Consider the following 22,465-nt stretch of genomic DNA (forward strand, 5'->3'; position numbering starts at 1 on the left):
AAACCAGCAACACAGAACTTCGGCTATGTTCGGGGGCACGGGTGGCCCAGTCGTCTAAGGCGCCGCGATTCGCTGTGCAGAGTTGCGTCCCTTGGGCACGCCAGAAATCTATGATTGTGGGTTCGAATCCCGGTTCGCCCAAATTATGTTTCTAGGTTTGTCAGCACCATATCCGTGCTCGTGGGTTTCACCGAAGTGGTAAACGTCTTAGACCTGCATCACTTCGGGCTTTCCTCCCACATTAAGCTGACACGCCGTGATATAACTGGAATAATGTTAAAAGCGGCGTTAAACCCAACTCACTCACTCACTCGGCTATGTTCACCGAACAATGAATTAGCTCGGTCCCACTATGCACTTGTGGAATGTTTCGAGACACGTGATTCAACTGAAGCTAATTAACATAAAAACTTTAATCTAAGTACTTTTTATTGCTGCATGGGGTTATGGATAATAACACTGAGCAGATAATAATTAGTGACTCAGTTAACCATAAACTCACCTTTTTAGTCTTGTCATATTATGTTTCAATCGTACTTTGTGACTTTACGTAAGGGTGCAGGCAATTAGGTCGAACAGCCCGGCAGAAAACCCTGTTCGAGGATTTTCAATTTTCGGCACCGCTTATAACATGTTTTATTTGAAAACCCAACAAAACACAAGGTTCTGAGGCATCTCAGTGAACGTCCTTGTGCTTTAACTATAATAGTTCAGGGCAAAATACACTTTGTAAAAATACACATGGGGGTAGAGCAAACTTTATTTCTGTAATTTTAGAACCGCAGCCACTTACGGTATTATTCTCCCTATTGTTGGGAACGGACGTTGCCACATCATTGGAATAATGGCGAACGTGGTACACATGTAACGGAATATTTGCGTCAACTATTTCATCAAGGTTTAAACTGCTTGCTTAACAGAATTGGTTGGTATTCACCGATCAGTCCATAAGTATGATGGTATACCATATGTTCTTACAAATAGCTACCAATGGATAGCTACCAAGTGAGCAGTTTGAATGACTTTGCATCAGAAATCCATAATAAATAAATATCATGACAACAAGTAGTGGTGGTCGCTAAGTCTGAGAAATGTTTTGCTAGTTCCAGTCAACACGAGGGTATTTAGTAAACCATATAACTCTCAGGATGATCTTGGCCTTTTTGGCATAGTCCAGCGGTCTTCCTGGTTCATTTACAGTTTATCACTCGGAGTCCCTCAACGGGAACAGCATGTACCCATTAGACACCCAGAAGATCCTCGTCGCTTGTGTGTTGCCGCCGTGAACAGATGTACTTGTAGTCTACCTACTCTGCAGTTTGTTACGTTGTGTTGTGGCAGCCACAAAATGAAGACGAGCTGAGCCGAAATGCTCTTTCACTGAATAAGAAAAACATCAGCGCACATTTACTCACAAGAAGCTGACTAGAACATGTTGACAACGTGTTATTGATTGAGGCTACTAATAATGTAATACAACTGATGTGAAGTTTAATTAGATTATTAAACATAACTGGTTAATAAACAAACAAATCAAAGTGCTAAATGCTCAAAAAGCTTCTATAGGAAACCTAGTCCAATACGATAATATTTGTTTGTTTGTTGCTGTTTAACGTCACACTCAGTAATATTCCAGCTATATGATGAGAGTGACCTAAATTATCGAGTCTCACAGACAATCCAGCCATTGAAATCATTGAACTACGCAATTGGGATGCGATGTTCCTGTGTACTTCGGCTGATTCACTAGTATTGACATTATCACATTTAAAAATATTTCGTTTAATTAGTGATTGAGATTAGATGAATGATAATGCACGTTCAATTTAACACGAATCTACGGCCAATGGCGTGAAACAGACCTCGATTGTATAGCCTAGTGGTTAATGCCGCTACTTGACACGCCGAAGACCATGGTTCGATTCTCAACACGGGTACAGTGTGTCAATTTCATGTGGCATAAAATCTCCCTACCCCATTCATGAAAGATGCTTGAAAGAGAGGACCTACCCGAGTCTGTTGCGTGCCCGCTCCACCACCGTTGATCTGACTGGCTATCTGATGCATACGCTGCCCCAGAGAGTGCCACTGACTGTGAAGTCTCTCGTGTAGTAAGGTATTGGAGGCTAAGGTGCCAGATGAACCAACGACAAAACCCTCAAACTGTCTACTTTCTACATCGTGTACGTCAGCCGTCGGAGCCATCACAGAGGAACCGTCTGTTCTCGTTGCTGAAGGTAGACCTGTGCTCAGTGCAGAGTTTTGGACAGTGCTTGCTTCAAAGAGTGTGGCTGTTCTTACTTCAAAGGGTGCCGCAGTGCTGACTTCAGGGGATGTGGCGGTTCTTACTTTAAAGGGTGTCGCATTATTCACTTCAAGCGGTTTGGCCGTTCTTACTTCAAAGGTTGTGGCAGTGGTTACGTCAAATGGAGTAATATTACTTACTTCAAACGGTGTGGCGCTGCTTATTTTAAGCGGCATGACAGTGTCTGTTGTAGATAAAGCCATGTTTATATTCCCACCTTGAGTAGCATCTAGTAACGACTTTCTTAATGTTGTTTGAGAGAAAATATTTCTTGATGCGGAGTCAATGGTTTTGCTTGTAGACTGTCTTTCAAAATTGCCGTCTTTTCTAAAAGTACTTCTTGGCAAACCGAATTCCCACAAAGAGTGTTTTTTCAATGGTCCATTCCCACGCGAGGCAGGATTAAGTCCTTGTGTTTTTACATCAGACATGCTTTGCTGTGGTGTACGTACGAAGCCCGAAGCAGTGACAACTGATACATTTTCAACTGTTCTTTGTCCTCCATTTGAGTCATGGACGTTTCTGTAACCTTTATTGGACATCGTGTGTGTTCTATCGTTGTTACTTTTACCAGAAGCTATAAGAGGATGAGTAGACATGTCTGTCTTCTCTGTCAAGGAATGTTTGTTGGTTATCATGGAGTCGTTGGTTGTCGTAGACAGCGTAGATGCACCAGTTGGACGTGTTTCTCCAGCTATGGGTTTGTCAGCGGTTGCTGAAGTCTGATGAAATTGGCCTACCAGTAGAGATAGCACACCAGTTGTTGGTTTAGGTGTCACCAACAAACGCTTTAGAGTGAGTGGTGAAGGTTGACTTGCTTGGGAGCTGCGCTGTCTCCCTAACCCACTAGAATGTTCATGTACGTGGCTGTGTCCAGGCCATTGTCCATGGAAATGATGATGGCGAAACAGAACCAAGCCTGGTTTCGGAGCCCCCGGTTCTAGCATGGGCCTGTTGAAAGGGAACACGTTTCCAATGGAATCCGCCATGGGGTTTGTGGAAAAATCAAAATGTTTTGTACCCATTGCAATATTCCCTGTCGAGCCGGGAAACCGACCACCATCCACAACTGTTCTCCTCCAAGGAACACCCGACATCCTGCTAACATCATGACTACCCTGTTTAAAGCTGCCACCAGGTCTCCATGACGCTGAGCCAGCACCGACGTGAACTGAAGCATTTTCGTCAGCATGTCCACCATCACTGACTTGTGTACTCCATGTAACACCAGCTGTCCTTCGAATGGATTTACTACTCGTCCTGTAACCCGATGGAGTTTTTGAAGCTTGTTCAGGGCTGACTTGGACCAAGGCATCTTTGTAAACACGTCCATCGACATTTTTACTCCATGTAACACCAGGTATCATCACGATGCCTTTACTAATCTTGCCAGAAGGGTTTTGTGAAGCTTGGCCAATGCTGTCTTGGACCGAGGCATGTGTGTGAACACGTCCACTATTTGCTGACGGTTTGAGGTTCCATCCTGTTGGGTCACAATAAGGGTCGAATATGTGTGTGCGCTCCCTACTATGAGGCCACGGTATACCTGGATCCTGCGGGCCATCTGGTGGGATAGGCATCTCTGGTAAATAATGTGGGACTGCGTCTTAACAAAGGAAGAGAAACATCAAACCTTATTTCAGATTAGTAGCTACTCGAAATATAGTTAGTTGTGATAGTTAGTGAGTGAATAGGGGCGGTGGAGTAGCCAAGTGGTTAAAGCGTTAGCTCGTAACGCCGAAGGCCTGGGTTCGATTCCCCACGTGGGTAAAATGTGTGAAGGCCATTTCTGGTGTCCCCCGCCGTGATATTGCTGGTATATTGCTAAAAGCGGCGTAAAACCATACTCACTCACTCACTAGTGAGTGAATATCGTTCATGCCGCTTTCAGCAATATCACGACGGAGTATAACATAAATGAGCTTCACCCATTGTATCCATTCGGTCTTCGACGCGTTGATCGAACGCTTTATCACAAGACGACCCCACCGCTTTACATTCAATGACATAAACACAGTTTAATACATGTGTAATACCTTTTCTTAAATGACACGCACATTTGGAAGGACAAGTAGTGCTAAAATTAATTCATTTGTTTATTGTAAACACTTCAGTGTGGGTGCTCCAAATTACATTCCTTTGCTAACAAGATCATTAAACTTTGGTGGATAATAATATATTTGATATTGCTAAAATAAATATGATCACGTTACCTTGCCTTACGAGTATTGGCTCGGCGTGGAGAACGATAACACTTGTTCGCACCGCCGTCAGCAACGTCATGATCACCACCAGCATTGCGGACACTTGTCTGGAAGAAGGGTACCTACAAACCGATCATCACAGATGTGTTTGTTTCTTGTTTAATGCCACACCCAGAAATTTTCCAACTTTAGCGGGGTCTGTACATGCTATTGATGTCAATGACCGGACTGTCTGGTTCAGACTCAATTATTTAAAGAATATTGCAAAGTGCGGCGTTAAAATAACGAACACAAAACAACCATGGTCTATATCGGCTCTATTTGGCTCTAATGAACTCATTGCCATAGTACATATCGCTCCTTGAAGTGATTTTATAAACGGAGATGTTTTATAACAAAGCACGGAATGACATTGATGATTGATTGGGTGAGTGGGCGTTAGCGCCGTTGTATCTATTACCCTTTTGAAACCCATGAGGTATGTGTTGATGTACATCTATTTATACTACATCTACTTATATACTTAGAGGATTCGAACCCACATCAAGCTAACCCAGGCAAACGAGTGGCTCAAACTATGTATGACAAATGCGTGAGTATTGTTTTACGCCGCAATTGTATTGCATTGTTTTTTAGCCATATTTTAGCAATATCACGGCGAGGGACACCAGAAATGGGCTTCACACATTATACCCAAGTGGGGAATCGAACCCGGGTCTTCGGCGTGACAAGCGAACGCTTTAACCACAATATATAAATTAGCTTGGCTACCCCACCGTCCCTATATGTCAAGACAATGCGTGGAAGCTTATTGTGCTCGCTTATAACGTCAAGTGGTCCATGTCTGAGTGAGTTAGTATGGTTTTACCCGCCTTTAGCAATATTCTAGCAATATCACGGCGGGGGACACCAGAAATGGGTTTCACACATTGTACCCATGTGGGGAAGCTTCAGCGTGACAAGCGAACGCTTTAACCACTATATATAAATGAGCTAGGCTACCCCACCGCCCCTGGTCCATCTCTGAAGCGATATCCAGTCCAAATATTCCCTTCGCTCAAAACATATTACAAAACCAACATATATGAACATTCCTCTTCGATAAGAAAAAAACTTACATTTTTTTCTGTAAAGACAAACAGTCGCTGCTCGTGTTGACTTGACGGAACCGCGCCACGAGCCCTCTAACGCCTTCCCTCATCTGAAACTATTATATATTAATATATATCTCGACGTCACGGTAGAGAACGTGACTCGTCACGCATAAACACGGATAAGCATGACACATGACAAATTAACTTGCGTTTTGTGGCTGGACTGGTTGTTTGATCATACGCTGGGGTTCTTTCATCAGGAACATTTCAGGGGAGACATGAGCATTGCTGATACTTCCTGGATGGCGATGTAGAGAGGGATGCGTAAAGAGGAAGACACCGGAAGAGGAAGCCGGTATTCATGACGTCACACGAGCCTACACTGCGAAGAATTGTAGTCATGTTATGAGTGAGTGAATGAGTGAGTGAGTATGGTTTTACGCCGCCTTTAGCAGTATTCCAGCAATATCACAGAAGGAGACACTTGAAATACTTTACATATTGTACCCAAGTGGAGAATCGAACCCGTGGTTTTGGCGTGACGAACGAACACTTAAACCACTAGGCTACCCCACCGCCCCTCTCAATACTTTTTTTTAATGCATAACTGTTACAAGGTGCCGCCATCATCATAATAACATAAACTGGCACTTCACGGGAGCGAGTTTAGAATTGAATTTATTACTAGACGTTTACAACTTTTAAAACCTCATTTGATCGAACTATGGGAATGTATAAAAGTATGATATATAGTGTTTCAACGACATATACTAGTGTTCCACCGAAGTGGTTTTCAGGGGGGCCATATTGTGATGAGAAATAAACAAGACTTATTTATAAATTTTTTTAAAAGTATAACGGTAAAAAGACTCGATGACTTGGTTGATGCATTTCATTCATACCAATTGCGTTGATCAATGATGTCAATCACTGGATTGTCTGGTCCAGACTCGATTATTTCCAGATGCCCGTCATATTGCTGGAATATTGTTGAGTACGGCGTTAAACAAACAAACAAATAAACAAACATGGACAACTGAATACTATTATGAACACGTAGTAAAATATGTGAATTTGATATTCGTTGGCATATCCACAGATGTAATAATGAAATTATCTGTATTGTATAAAAATAACATTCCACGCAATGCCTATTTTATTGTGCGTACAGTTATAACTCTGGCCCTGGTACATTCATGTTTCATCCACAACAACTCCCTGAGGAGTATTCAACCCCAGAAGGTGCTGTAATCCCTTTTCCATCTCATCCTTCCGGGTATCCATCCATTGCTTGCGTAACAGAGGCATAAGTCACTTGCTTCAGAAGACATCGCATATTTTACATTCAACCTGTTTATCCGACTTGGACGGGATCAGGATTTTCAGGGTTAAGGTTGTCGAACGTGCTCGCCAAACCAACTACTTTCCGCCGCCGGCGCTGCATATCTTCACCTGGTTTTTGACCTGTGTCATATGCACATGACTAAATGTATGTGCCACCACGATAACTATTAGTACATTTAACATCACTATACGTCAGATTGCAGGAGCTAATACGGACAGTGGTTGTGGAGTTTGTCAATAGTAGTCCAGGCAAAATAAGGTTTCACTTGGAACAAATTGCAACAGCATTTATTTCACCAAAATGCATTTCCACAAGATCCCCAAAACAACATACTAAACGTTCCAAGCAATCCTAGTTTGGAAATATGAAAATAATAATAATATGAAAATAGCCATGTTATGTTTCTAAAAAGATATTCAGAACTACTAAACGTTTTCGACTTTTGACTGTCTGCAAAAAATCAAGATGGCCGCCAATTTCAAGATGGCCGACACGTTTCCTAAATGTGTGTTTACACTGTTGAATCTTTGAACTCTAAAACAGTGTGCTAGGACTTGGCACACCGTAATACATGTAAGTGCTGACACGACTTAAATCCTATACCACGAGTCTCTCGACTGTCCACCAAACCTGTCACATATGTACTAGGCTTAGATAATGAGTAAACAGATTACAAATCTTTCACCTCCAAACGGTGTTACCTTAAAACATTCTCAATCTCTCTCCTTAACGGCAGTTAAATGTGAATTTCAAATAATAAGGGTAATTGTACAGATCAGATCTTAGTTCTCGCTACCGCTAAACAAAGATCTGAGGACATCCCACAAGAGGTCACGTCAGAACCACCTTTCATCCGACCAATCAGAGCGTCGCTTACCAGATCATGAAAGTGACAGTCAGGCCATCTATTAGCCATTCCAGAATGTTCCTTTGTTCATGTTTCATTTTTAATCCATAATTTGTCAAAATATGTTTTCGAAGCGTAGTCGTCAATTTGCAATTATTGCCCTAAAGCAAAAGAAAGCCGCCTTCTGATTAGCTGAAATCGACTTCTTGTCAGTCATTCCATTGGTCGGTCAAAGTTCGCGCAAGGTCGGTCTGACGTGACCCGTAATTGGGTGTCCTCAGATCTTTGTTAAGCGGGACGAGAACTAAGATCTGATTTTAATGAGATTGGGTAATTGTAATACAAAGCTTATGTGTATGAGAACTCGGTCACGTACATTAATGGATTTACGGTGACGTGCTTTTAGGGCCTTGGGTAACGTACATACTGCACATTGGTACTGTTGACTATTGTCCACATGGGTACTGTTGACTATTGTCCACATGGGTACTGTTGACTATTGTCCACATGGGTACTGTTGACTATTGTCCACATGGGTACTGTTTACTATTGTCCACATGGGTACTGTTGACTATTGTCCACATGGGTACTGTTGACTATTGTCCACATGGGTACTGTTTACTATTGTCCACATGGGTACTGTTGACTATTGTCCACATGGGTACTGTTGACTATTGTCCACATGGGTACTGTTGACTATTGTCCACATGGGTACTGTTGACTATTGTCCACATGGGTACTGTTTACTATTGTCCACATGGGTACTGTTGACTATTGTCCACATGGGTACTGTTGACTATTGTCCACATGGGTACTGTTGACTATTGTCGAGGGCACGAGTGGCCCAGTAGTCTGAGGTGCCGCAATTCCCCGTGAAGAGTGGTGTCCGTTTGTCGTTTCAGGTAAACCAAACAGTGAGTAAACCGATATATTGTTCAAAGAGGTGTTGAATTCGTTCACTCACTCACTTACATTAGATTTAGCCAGGGAAATTGCGTTGATACGATATTTGGGGGTGGCGAGATTGAGGCTGAAAGGGCAGGTAGATTGTACCAGGGTTAGGGTATCTCTTAACTCCGTACACGCGTTTCTTTTTTTCAAGAGTATACAATTGTTTTCACTATTTTGCCTGGAATCTTGTTTCGGCAGATAATTGAGCCTTTATTCATTTGTTACTTTTGCATCATGCATATATATCGCCTGTAAACGTCTTTGATATGCAAATAATACCTTAACCATCCCCCGACAGCACTACAAACTACCTCGTTCATTTGGAAATTAAACGAACGTGGGATATACTGGTTTTTTCTTTTTTGTTTTACGCCGCACTCAGCAATATTCCAGCTATCTGACGTCAGTCTGTAAATAATGGAGACTGAACCAAACAATCTAGTGATTGACATAATGAGCATCGATCCACGCCATTGGAATACGATTACATGCATCAACCAAGCCAGCGAGCCTGACCACCCGATCCCGTTAGTTGCCTCTTACAAGCAGAGTCGCCTTTCTCGGCAAGAATTGGTTGCTGAAGACCTTTGCTACCACGGATCTTCACGGGTCTGAGATATACTGAACTGACTCTGGAGGTTGTCTTACAACTGTCGGACGCCTCCGTGGTCTAGTGATAGAGCGTCCACCCGGAGAGCGGAAGGTCCGGGGTTCAATCCCCGGCCGCGTCATACCAAAAGACGTTAAAAGATGATACTTGTTGTTACCCTGTCTGGCCCTCGCATTTGGGGGCTAAAACAAGGACTGGTCGGCTTGGGGTCAGACTACCGTGTCTGGGTGGAGTATTCATGTTAAACTGCGGCATGGTATCTCTGTGAGCTAGCACTATAAATCGGGATCAGTCCGGACTAGTACAAGCAGACACACGCACGTGCATGCACGTCGCTATACAAGTGCAATAATCTTGGACGCGACGTTAAACCCAATTTCCCCTCACCTCACCTCACCTCACCTCATCTTACAACTGTCATCAGTCCTGCGAGAGAAGACAAGGTGATGCGGAAGTGACAACAGCACACGTGGGCACAGTACATCACAGATAACTGCGTGTCTACTGCGACATGTGGGTCACTGGGACCGTAGCGTGGTCGGGGCGACCGAAGCGGCAAGACAAGTTACATTCCCATGTTGGCGCAGTACAGCGGCCGCCGGCTTGACTCAAGGAGTAAACTAGGAGAAGTCAAGTCTTTATTTCGTATGAAGGGGTGCGGTCGGGTAGCCTTGTGGTTAAGGCGTTAGCTCGTCACGCCGAAGACCCGGGTTCGAATCCCGACATTGGTACAATGTGTGAAGCCCATTTCTGGTGTCCCCCGCCGTGATATTGCTTGAATATTGCTAAAAGCGGCGTAAAACCGTACTCACTCACTCACTCACTCACTCACTCACTCACTCACTCACTCGAATGAAGGCCATTGTCCTATATACATAATACATACGTATTAATATACAATAGAATACGTTTATAACGAACACGCTTATAACGAACTGACGGATATAACAAACTGTTTTTAATGTTCCGGTAATTTGCTGTATATATGCTTATAACGATTTCGGTTATAACGAACTAAAATTAACAGTTCCTTTAAATTCGTGACAACCGTAATATACACTAAATGTTAACACATCATGGCAAACCTGCTTTATCATAATATGCGACATGAAGTTAATATAGTTTCTTCAGCAATATTTCACAATTTCCAGATAATAGCATTTGAAACTTATTCAGGGTTGGATATTGGCAATACATTTTCGGTAAGTAATATTCTCTGATTTCACCATACAGATTAACACAAAATGACATTCATCTTCTGGACCAAGTTTACATACTTGTGCAGTGATTGTTCTATTCCTGACCATCTACCTTCGGTTTTAACATTCCGGCTCTGAGTCTAATAACCATGGTGTCCCCCGCCGTGATGTTGCTGGAATATTGCTAAAAGCGGCGTAAAACCATACTCACTCACTCACTCTAATAATCATGTAACGATAGATATTTTTCAGGTCTTTAATACAGTTTTGAACTCTCTGTACAGTCTGTACCTGCCTGGAGGGGGCACTGGTGGCCCAGTCGTCTAAGGCGCCGCGATTCGCCGTGCAGAGTTGCGTCCCTTGGGCACGCCAGAAACCTAATGGGTTTCGAATCCCGGTTCGCCCCGATTATGTTTTTAGGTTTGTCAGCACCATACCGGGGGCACGGGTGGCCCAGTCGTCTAAGGCGCCGCGATTCGCCGTGCAGAGTTGCGTCCCTTGGGCACGCCAGAAACCTAATGGGTTTCGAATCCCGGTTCGCCCCGATTATGTTTCTAGGTTTATCAGCACCATACCCGTGCTCGTGGGTTTCACCGAAGCGGTAAACATCTGAGACCTGCATCACTTCGGGCTTTCCTCCCACATTAAGCTGACACGCCTCGATATAACTAATACTGTAATATAAAGATTATCTGTTGCAGTTATTAAAACATTTGTGGATAACAACCTCTCTATTGTTTGTAACGACGTTTCAGTGCTACCTTTTGCCCCTTCTTCAGGTAAATAATGAGTATGCGTATTGTGTGCGTGTTACGTGTGTGTGTGTGTGTGTTTGTGTGTGTGCGTGCGTGCGCGTGTATGCGTGCGTGTGTGTGTGTGTGAGCGTGCGTGTGCGTGTGTGTGTTACGTGTTTGTGTGTATGTGTGTGTATGTGTGTTACGTGTGTGTGTGTGTGTGTGTGTGTGTGTGTGTGTGTGTGTGTGTGTGTGTGTGTGTGTGTGTGTGTGTGTGTGTGTGTGTGTGTGTGTGTGTGTGTGTGTGTGTGTGTGTGTGTGTGTTACGTGTGTGTGTGTATGTGTGTGTTACGTGTGTGTTTCCATGTTGTGGAAGCCTCCGTGTGGGGAGTTGTGTCGCTGACTTTGTGGACTGGCGATTGGCTGCCTTACGCTGCGAATGTGGCTACGAATTCCGGATGGGATTCGACCCAAAAACGTACCAGAAGTTGTTATCCATAAACTTTTTTATGTCATCATGTTCTCCCGACTTGCCAATCAAAGACTTGTTGTACTTAATAGTAATGTTCATGCTAATGTGACCGGTACATTCTGGCTATCATGTCAGGAAAACGGCAGGTTGTAACGTACATGGTCAAGTGTATTCCTTTGAGTTCTAATTGTATCTTATAATGTTCTAATTGTGGTATAATACTATTAGAACACAAAAGAATAAAATAGATCACGTGTACCAAAACAATAAGCCCATACGTCATAGTCTCGTGTATCGTTCCAAAGTGCGTCACTAATATGTGTTTTTCGAATTTTGTTTTTGATTATGCACAAAACACGACATAACATATAAATGAGACTTCAAAGGGTACACAAAACGCAATGTCACAAAGCAGTTATTAATTATGAGACAGAAGATCGGGGATAGAATAGGTCTTCAGCAACCCATGCTTGACGATAAAGCGACCATGCTTGTCGTAAGAGGCGACTAACGGGATCGGGTGGTCAGGCTCGCTGACTTGGTTGATGCATGTCATCGTATCCCAATTGTTCTCTTGAAGTCAGTCACTGCATTGTCTGGACAAGACTCCATTATTTACATACCGCCGTCATATAGCTGGTATATTCCTGAGTGCGGTGTTAAACAGCAAACAAACAAACAACTTAATTATGAGTAAATGGGTACTTACAGACCCCTGTAGTCTTTAGGGAACGCTGAACAGGTGTAAAAGGAAGAATGTTTTTGTGGATTTCACGACCACTTTGAGACGTCGCGACAACCGGTTTCCTTATCAATAAAAGTTTGTCTAAAAACGCAATGACGTTGCCTTATACTGTTTAAGTACAGTAAATTAATCATCCATTTTAAATTCATCTTAAGGAAGATGTGAGAAATCTGTGACATGGTTGAAACCTGATGGATGTGTGACATGGATGCTTAAGTCTTGCTTCACACGTCATAGGTTTAAAATGAGTGTTTAATTTAACTAATTTTGTTCCCGAGGCAATGCTCCAACTTTTAATGGTTTGACGTCAGAGTTGATTGATGCTGAAAATGCGTGCAGGGCGGAACCGTCAACTCATTAACATGTATTACAGTTAGCGAACTGAAAACCCTGTTGATCATCTGTGTAGTTGTGTGTCATGATTTTGTTGGATTGGCACTTAACCTGCCTGACGTTCGGCATTAAACAAGGGCTGGTCGACGCGGAGTTGACTGAGTATGAGTGGGGTTGTCCATGTCAAACTGAGCCATGGTATCTCAGTGGGCTAGCCAATAAAACCAAGCTTAGTATGGACTAGCTAGCTTTATTTGGATCCATCTTTGCAACGTACATGGGAACTGTTGAGTATTGTCGAGGTGCGAGTGGCCAAGTAGTCGGAGGGCCGTACTGTACCTTAGTCATTTCAGGTCACTCACTCACTCACTCACTCACTCACTCACTCACTCACTCACTCGTAAAACCTGAGGTACACATATTTTCAAAGTAGTTTCGTCCCTCGTCCCCACTCCCCCTTTACACACACACACACACACAAACACACTCACATATATACACACTCACACACACTCACACATATACACACTCACACTTACTCACTCACACATATATATATACACAGCAACACACACAGCTACACACACGCGCGCAGCTACAGACACACACACAGAGCCACACACACAGCGAGAGCTACGCACATACAGAGAGGGCTACACACACATACACACACAGAGGTACACACACATACACACACAGAGGTATACACACATACACACACATACACACACAGAGGTACACACACATACACACACATACACGTACACACACACACACATACACACACACATACACACACACACACACAAACACACACCCACATACACACACACACAAACACACACACATACACACACAGAGGTATACACACAAATACACACACACACACACATACACACACAGAGGTATACACACACATACACACACAGAGGTATACACACACACACACACACATACACATACACACACAGAGGTATACACACACACACATACACACACACACACACCACTAAAAGGTCCAATAGAACGCAACGTTAAACCACGTTTCACCCCACCTCACCTAAGTGGCATTAACACTGTATAATCAATTTATGCTCATATTCTATTGACTTAGGGACAGCTGTGACCGCTTCAAATTAATTCCTCAACCAACATTGAGGTTGTTCGGGTGTTCGTGGCATTTCTGTGGTGTGTTTTTTTGTCAGTGTGAGTGTCTGACATACTGTCCGTATCATTTATATACCATTATTGCACGTTTAGTTTCGGTGTTTTTCACTTTTTCGCATTTTCTAAACATACATCGTGCATTCTACACAGAGCATTGTTGTGTTTGGACGATGTGTTTTGTATTGATTTAGTGCAAAATTGTGGGGTTTTAAAAAAAATAATTTCATTTTTGAAGTGGTTAAAGTTTCTTTTGGCCGTCAGATTATTTTTAACCAACAGTTCAATCGTTTTCTGCCAATTGCGTGGATCGATATTCATGATGTCAATAACTGGATTGTCTGGTCCAGATTATTTTAGAGACCGCCGTCATATAGCTGGAATATTGCTGAGTGCGGCATTAAACAACAAACAAACAAACAAATGTCAGTCGTGGTCATCGCTGATGTATCATTAAATCAAGGAACATTTATTTCCGGGCATGACAATAGATAAATCATTGTTTAGGCGAAAAGATGATATATGCTGTCCGCACACAAGCGTGACCGTTGCCGATAAAGGTGAAGGTTATACTAGTTAACTGTCTATAGGCGTCATAGTAACATGTAGTGCTCGTATCGCGCCGTCAGTTGAAGGTTGGACGGTCCGGGTAAGCGCACCTAGCGGGTTAGTGAAGGGAAGATAAATTGAAAAAGATCGCCCATTACGTATGCTAACACGTATGCATCCAGAAAAGGTATTATTTAGGTACTGACTGAAGCTTACGTGTGCATATACACTAGACCTGCGTGACGTGACAGCTTTGTGGTAAGCAGATCAAAAATAACACTTATAGAAATACAAATGTATTTGTACACAACACTGGGCCTACTACACGTGATACCCTCGTGAAATAAGCAGAGAATACCAAAGACTTCACTACACAACACAAGACCTGCTTCACGTGACAGCCTCGTGACACAAGCAGAGAATACCAAAGACTTCAGTACACAACACAAGACCTACTTCACGTGACAGCCTCGTGACACAAGCAGAGAATACCAAAGACCTCAGTACACAACACAAGACCTATTTCACGTGACAGCCTCTTGACACAAGCAGAGAATACCAAAGACTTCACTACACAACACAAGACCTACTTCACGTGACAGCCTCTTGACACAAGCAGAGAATACCAAAGACCTCAGTACACAACACAAGACCTACATTTTGTACTTCACGTGACAGCCTTGTGACACAAGCAGAGAATACCAAAGACTTCAGTACACAACACAAGACCTACTTCACGTGATACCCTCGTGACACAAGCAGAGAATACAAAAGACCTCAGTACACAACACAAGACCTACTTCACGTGACAGCCTCGTGACACAAGCAGAGAATACCAAAGACCTCAGTACACAACACAAGACCTACATTTTGTACTTCACGTGACAGCCTTGTGACACAAGCAGAGAATACCAAAGTCCTCAGTACACAACACAAGACCTACTTCACGTGATACCCTCGTGACACAAGCAGAGAATACCAAAGACCTCAGTACACAACACAAGACCTGCTTCACGTGACAGCCTCGTGACACAAGCAGAGAATACCAAAGACCTCAGTACACAACACAAGGCCTACTTCACGTGACAGCCTCGTGACACAAGCAGAGAATACACAAGACCTCAGTACACAACACAAGACCTGCTTCACGTGACAGCCTCGTGACACAAGCAGAGAATACCAAAGACCTCAGTACACAACAAAAGACCTACCTCACGTGACAGCCTCGTGACACAAGCAGAAAATACCAAAGACTTCACTACACAACACAAGACCTACATGTACTTCCCCTGATACCCTCGTGACACAAGCAGAGAATACACAAGACTTCAGTACACAACACAAGATCTACTTCACGTGCCAGCCTCGTGACACAAGCAGAGAATACCAAAAACCTCAGTACACAACACAAGACCTACTTCACGTTACAGCCTCGTGACACAAGCAGAGAATACACAAGACTTCAGTACACAACACAATACCTACTTCACGTGACAGCCTCGTGACACAATCGAGAATACCAAAGACCTCAGTACACAACACAAGACCTACTTCACGTGACAGCCTCGTGACACAAGCAGGGAATACATTGGACTGCTGTCTCCAGCTACCATGCAAGCTGTCCGACCGTCCTTGTCCCTGGCGTTGATATCAATAATGTCTGGTGAGAGGACCTGCTTCACGATCTCCATATTCCCACTGACACTGGCCCAGTGAAGGATGGTGTCACCATTATCACCAACTAGAGTCAAATCTGCTCCTTTGTTCACAAGCAAGTCAAACACTTTCTCATGCCCCATGTATCCTGCCATCATCACCGCTGTCCTCCCGCGCCGTCCTCTCCCATTGATATCCACGGCATCCTTTGAAAGGACATGCTTCACCATTTCCACATGTCCTCCAGAAGATGCAACATGAAGGATGTTTTCTCCAGCATCATCCACTCGTGATATATCACCTCCTTTACTCACAAGTAAGTCAAACACTTCAGTGTGTCCCTGAAATGCAGCCCTCATTGCAGGTGTCCAACCGTACCGGCCCCTTGTGTTGACGTCCACAATGTCCTTTGAGAGGAGATGCTCCACCATCTCCACATGTCCTCCATAGCAGGCAACATGAAGGATGTTGTCCCCAACATCATCAACCTGTGACACATCACCTCCTTTACTCACAAGCAGGTCAAACACTTCTCTCTGTCCCTGGTGCGCAGCCCACATCACGGGTATCCACCTGTACCGCCCTTTTTTGTTAATGCGTACCGGACTCTCATACAAGATGCGTGTCACTCGCTCCATGTCCCCCTTCCCACATGCATCGTGGAGGTCAATATCTTTTCGGGTTTTGGGTCGGGCGGGATTTCGTGTCACTGAAACAGAGAGACTTACTCTCAACAATTGCCGGTATTTATGTTAAGGAAAACCTTCGAGGTCTTTACTGAGAAGCTGTCATTCTCAGACAAGAACGAGGAGTAGGTATTTATCCAATTTACAAGCCGAAAGTAAAATCTGAAACAACATTTTGCTGACGTACATGTAGTTGAAAAAGGATTTTCTCAACAACAGTGTGTTTTATCGCCGCCTCTTCAGCGTCGCTGTTTATTCACAAGTCTACAAGTAGGCATTTGGTGTTTGAATTCGACACAACATAAGTTAGCTTGGTGATGTGTGTTATGGAGTTTGTGTTCAAGGGCAAAACGAGATGTACAAAGTGCCTGGGATTGATTGATTGATTTGTTGTTTAACGCCGCACTCAGCAATATTCCAGCTATATGACGGTGGTGTGTAAATAATCGAGTCTGGACCAGACAATCCAGTGATTGACATCATGCGCATCGATCCACGCAATTAGGATCGATGACATGCATCAACCAAGTCAGCGAGCCTGACCACCCGATCCCGGTAGTCGCCTTTTACGACAAGCTTAGTCACCTTTTACGGCAAGCATGGGTTGCTGAAGACCTATTCTACCCCGGAATCTTCACGGGTAAAGTGCCTGGGACTCAGGGATGTTCTGTACACGGACCCAGGGACTCGGGGATATTCTGTACAAAGACCTAGGGACTAGTGGATATTCTGTACACAGACCCAGGGACTCAGGGATGTTCTGTACACAGACCCAGGGACTCGGGGATATTCTGTACACAGACCCAGGGACTCGGGGATATTCTGTACACAGACCCAGGGACTCGGGGATATTCTGTACACAGAGCCAGGGTCTCAGGGATGTTCTGTGCACAGACCAAGGGACTTGGGGATGTTCTGTACACAGACCCAGGGACTCGGGGATATTCTGTACACAGACCCAGGGACTCGGGGATATTCTGTACACAGACCCAGGGACTGGGGGATATTCTGTACACAGACCCAGGGACTCGGGGATGTTCTGTACACAGACCCAGGGACTCAGGGATGTTCTGTACACAGACCCAGGGACTCAGGGATGTTCTGTACACAGACCCAGGGACTCAGGGATGTTCTGTACACAGACTCAGGGACTCGGGGATATTCTGTACACAGAGCCAGGGACTCAGGGATATTCTGTACACAGACCCAGGGACTCAGGGATGTTCTGTACACAGACCCAAGGACTCGGGGATGTTCTGTACACAGACCCAGGGACTCAGGGATGTTCTGTACACAGACTCAGGCACTCGGGGATATTCTGTACACAGAGCCAGGGACTGGGGGATGTTCTGTACACAGACCCAAGGACTCGGGGATATTCTGTACAAAGACCAAGGGACTCGGGGATGTTCTGTACACAGACCCAAGGACTCGGGGATGTTCTGTACACAGACCCAGGGACTCAGGGATGTTCTGTACACAGACTCAGGCACTCGGGGATATTCTGTACACAGAGCCAGGGACTGGGGGATGTTCTGTACACAGACCCAAGGACTCGGGGATATTCTGTACAAAGACCAAGGGACTCGGGGATATTCTGTACACAGACCCAGGGACTCAGGGATGTTCTGTACACAGACTCAGGGACTCGGGGATATTATGTACACAGACCCAGGGACTCAGGGATATTCTGTACACAGACCCAGGGACTCAGGGATGTTCTGTACACAGACCCAAGGACTCGGGGATGTTCTGTACACAGACCCAGGGACTCGGGGATGTTCTGTACACAGACCCAGGGACTTAGGGATATTTTTCATTTCCAAACCACACACAAGTACGAAGTAACACATCCTCATCTTCATCTGCCCTCTGTTCTCACCTCTGGCACGTGGATGAAGCCGCCGTCGTGATTCCATCCCCCTGCTGGTCATCCGATGTTGAACGAGATAAAGTATCTAAACACTCAACTCTGTTTTCCACGATATCGACATTCCCGATAAATTCCTACAAAAACAGAGACAAAACACGCACTTTTATTGGTATTCGTATATATATGATATTATATGAACATGTTCCAGATTTGGACCAATGCTGTTATTATTTATTTATTAACAAAAAAAAGAGCGACATTAAACATTTCCATAATCATAAGAAATCGATTGTGCGATTCCGACAACTAGTATATCACAAGCATGTAACGGGTGTCAACGGTGGGACAGGATACGCTCTTCTTTAGCCAACACCTGGTATCATCCCTATTTGATAGTGATTCATAAACACATGCTCATGATATACTGTAAAACGTGAAATTAATGCGTCTCTAAAAGAATGCGACCGCTGGCCCCCAGCCCAAAAGGCGACTCAATATGAATGCGACACTCCCTCCTCTCAAGCATCAGTGGATTTATATCTTAACAAAATGTCCTCTGTCAGGTTTACAGGACAATCCCTACCTTCATCCAACCTTACATTAATCTAATCACACACCAAATAGCACCGCTTATTAGCGCTGAGTAGAGTACTTCAGCTAAAACAATAACAGTATTCGGAATTGTACATTCCAAACTGTTTTTGGCAGAGATTTCTTATGAATATGGAAAGTGTTTTGTTGCTTTTATTTATGAATCACTATCACATAGTGATAACGCAAGGTGTTCGCAAAAAAGGTGAGCATATCCTGTCCCACATGCCGTACCGTCATAAACACGTGCAAAGGCAAGTCAATTGTTCATAAAACAAAATACTGGAACGTTATGGTGGAAGTCATCATTTTTGTTACGGTTCGTCAAATTTGAAAATGTCCTCCACATCTCTACCGTAAAAGAAATGTTGAAAGCTTTTTGCAAAAAGCAATTTAATTAGCAATAATTCAATATTCCTGGACATTGTTTTATCGGGCAATTTCACTGGGAACGGTGCCGTCCGGATAAACGAGGCTTTACTGTTTTGTTTGGTTGTTGTTTAACGCCGCTCCCAGTAATATTCCAGCTATATGACGGTGGTCTGTAAATAATCGAGTCTGGACCAGTCAATCTAGTGATTGACATCCTTAGCATCGATCCATGGGATACGATGACATGCATCAACCAAGTCATCGAGCCTGACCACCCGATCCCGTTAGTCGCCTCTTAAGACAAGCATAGTCGCCTTTCACGGCAAGCATGGGTTGCTGAAGACCTATTCTACCCCGGATCTTCACGGGTGGAATGAGTAAATTGTGTTTATTTAACGCCGCAATTGCAGTTATATCACAGTGTGTCAGTTGAATGTTGCAGTAAAACCCCTAAAGTGATATATGTCTCAGACGTTTATACAACTTCGGTGAAACCCACGGATGTGGTAGAAACAGAATTTCGGCAAACTCGAAGGCCCCGTTTCGATTCACAACTTGAATTCAATATGTGGGGCCCAATTTTAGTTATATTACTGGAGTATTGCTAAAAGCGGCGTCAAACCATACATACTGACACACTGACTGACTGACTGGCTAGCTGGCTGGCTGGCTGGTTGGCTTGCTCGCTCCCTCGCTCGCTCCCTCCCTCACTCACTCGGTCACTCGGTCACTCGGTTACTCACTCAGGGGGGCGGTCGGGTAGCCTAGTGGTTAAAGCGTTCGTTCGTCACGCCGAAGACCCGGGTTCGATTCCCGACATGGGTACAATGTGTGAAGCCCATTTCAGGTGTCCCCCGCCGTGATATTGCTGGAATATTCCTAAAAGCGGCGTAAAACCAAACTCACTCACTCACTCACTCAGGTTATCACACGTTAAGATACAAACGCCCCTCACTATATACTTAACTTTAGTACTCTTATCGGCACATGTCATTCGACAAATAATCGACAGTAAAATACATTTGAACGTATATGGCTTACTTACTGTTATATCATCACAAGACGTAATGCAAACGTCCTATCAGCTGTTGTCCAAATGTCCATGGACTTTGTCCGATCACATTATTATAACATAGAAGGTTAACACTGTCGAGGACAATGACCTCCTCTACACACTATCACAATCAGAAACGCCCCCTTGTCATATACCTGACACCTCAGCGGGGTCTCAAGATAATCCTGTATATGAAGGTGTTAGTCAATGCATCCCACTGATGAAACAGTATGAACAGTATATATTTCATAATGTATTATACATGTAAGTGACAGACGCATTTGTTGCTATTAGACTTATTTGTTGCTGAGAGACGTATTTGTTGCTGACGTATGTATAATGTCACATAGAATGCTAAACTCACTCCCGTGTAATACCAATTTTATGAAACTCGTGAATAGTTATACTTTCTGAGGGCGAGTCAGATTCCAAAAGTTTTCACCAGTTTCATAAAATTGCATTGGTATTACACGGGAGTGAGTTTAGTGTTTTATTTAATACTTTTCCGTTTATATATATGCATACGCGAATCCACAGCTTACTCCATTTGTGTTCAACAGAATCATACTTTAAACACGTCAAAATTTGACACGCATTAATTTAACAATTGAGTATCCGGGATATAAAGGGTCTTCAGCTACCAATGCTTGCCGTGAGAGGCGACGTGGGTTTCACCGAAGTTGTATAAACGTCTGAGACATATATCACTTTAGGGGTTTTACTGCAACATTCAACTGACACACTGTGATATAACTGCAATTGCGGCGTTAAATAAACACAATTTACTCATTCCACCCGTGGAGATCCGGGGTAGATTATGTCTTCAGCAACCCATGCTTGCCGTGAAAGGCGACTATGCTTGTCTTAAGAGGCGACTAACGGGACCGGGTGGTCAGGCTCGCTGGCTTGGTTGATGCATTTCATCGATCCCAATTGCGTGGATCGATGCTCATGATGTCAATCACTCGATTGTCTGGTCCAGACTCGATTATTTACAGACCGCCGTCATATAGCTGGAATATTGCCGAGTGCGGCGTTAAACAACAAACAAACCAACCAACTTAGGAGTCCGTTCCACAAAGCTATCGTAGCGCTAAGGTTATCGTAACTCATAGACTTACGATCGCCTCCGTGGTCTAGTGGTAGCGCGTCCGCCCGGAGAGCGGAAGGTCCGGGGTTCGATCCCCGGCCGCGTCATACCAAAAGACGTTAAAAGATGGTACTTGTTGTTACCCGGTCTGGCGCTCGATATTAAGAGGCTAAAACAAGGACTAGTCGGCTCGGGGTCCGTATACTGTGTCTGAGTGGGTACTCATGTTAAACTGCGGCATGGTATCTCAGTGAGCTAGCACTATAAATCGGTATCAGTCCGGACTAGAACAAGCAGCCACACAAACACACACACGTACATGCACGTCGCTATATAAGTGCAATAATCTTGGACGCAACGTTAAACCCAATTTCACCTCACCTCATAGGCTTCCGACTGTCGTTGCGCTACCATTGACTTGTGGAACGGGGACCTGCACCACAAAATTTACAATCACGTCACATTATTAGTGGAACTTTGTTGCATGATCCACCGCAAAACAATGCAGGTTTAGCGTGTAAAGTTTGGAAATCACATGCAGCATATCTAATAATAATAAAGACGCTCTGTGGTAACACTTGACTGATTAGA

The 22,465-nt window shown here is 44.0% G+C and overlaps 2 protein-coding genes across 3 annotated transcripts; both read right to left on the reverse strand.

The window, feature by feature from the left end:
- Window positions 1-1,074: 1,074 nt before the first annotated feature.
- LOC124111486 lies at window positions 1,075-12,559 on the reverse strand. Of its 2 annotated transcripts, none has more exons than XM_046471206.2 (6): window positions 12,471-12,559; window positions 5,813-5,985; window positions 5,628-5,716; window positions 4,519-4,631; window positions 2,011-3,911; window positions 1,075-1,380 (listed from the first exon to the last, which is right to left on the reverse strand). In XM_046471206.2, the coding sequence occupies exons 2-6, from the start codon at window positions 5,867-5,869 to the stop codon at window positions 1,378-1,380; spliced, it is 2,163 nt and encodes a 720-aa protein (XP_046327162.2). In that variant the 5' UTR covers window positions 5,870-5,985; window positions 12,471-12,559; the 3' UTR covers window positions 1,075-1,377. The 2 variants fall into 2 exon arrangements, with proteins under 2 accessions (XP_046327162.2, XP_046327163.2); XM_046471207.2 differs by having other exon boundaries at window positions 5,813-5,980; window positions 12,471-12,493.
- Window positions 12,560-14,452: 1,893 nt separating this feature from the next.
- Window positions 14,453-18,895, reverse strand: LOC124111521 (ankyrin repeat domain-containing protein 50-like). The gene is made up of 2 exons (XM_046471257.2): window positions 18,777-18,895; window positions 14,453-16,917 (listed from the first exon to the last, which is right to left on the reverse strand). Exons 1-2 carry the CDS (start codon window positions 18,826-18,828, stop codon window positions 16,100-16,102), a joined length of 870 nt encoding a protein of 289 aa, XP_046327213.2. The 5' UTR covers window positions 18,829-18,895; the 3' UTR covers window positions 14,453-16,099.
- Window positions 18,896-22,465: the final 3,570 nt, after the last annotated feature.

Source organism: Haliotis rufescens, unplaced genomic scaffold (genome assembly GCF_023055435.1).
Source record: "Haliotis rufescens isolate VD_foot unplaced genomic scaffold, xgHalRufe1.0.p SCAF_21, whole genome shotgun sequence".
NCBI classification, from domain to species: domain Eukaryota; kingdom Metazoa; phylum Mollusca; class Gastropoda; order Lepetellida; family Haliotidae; genus Haliotis; species Haliotis rufescens.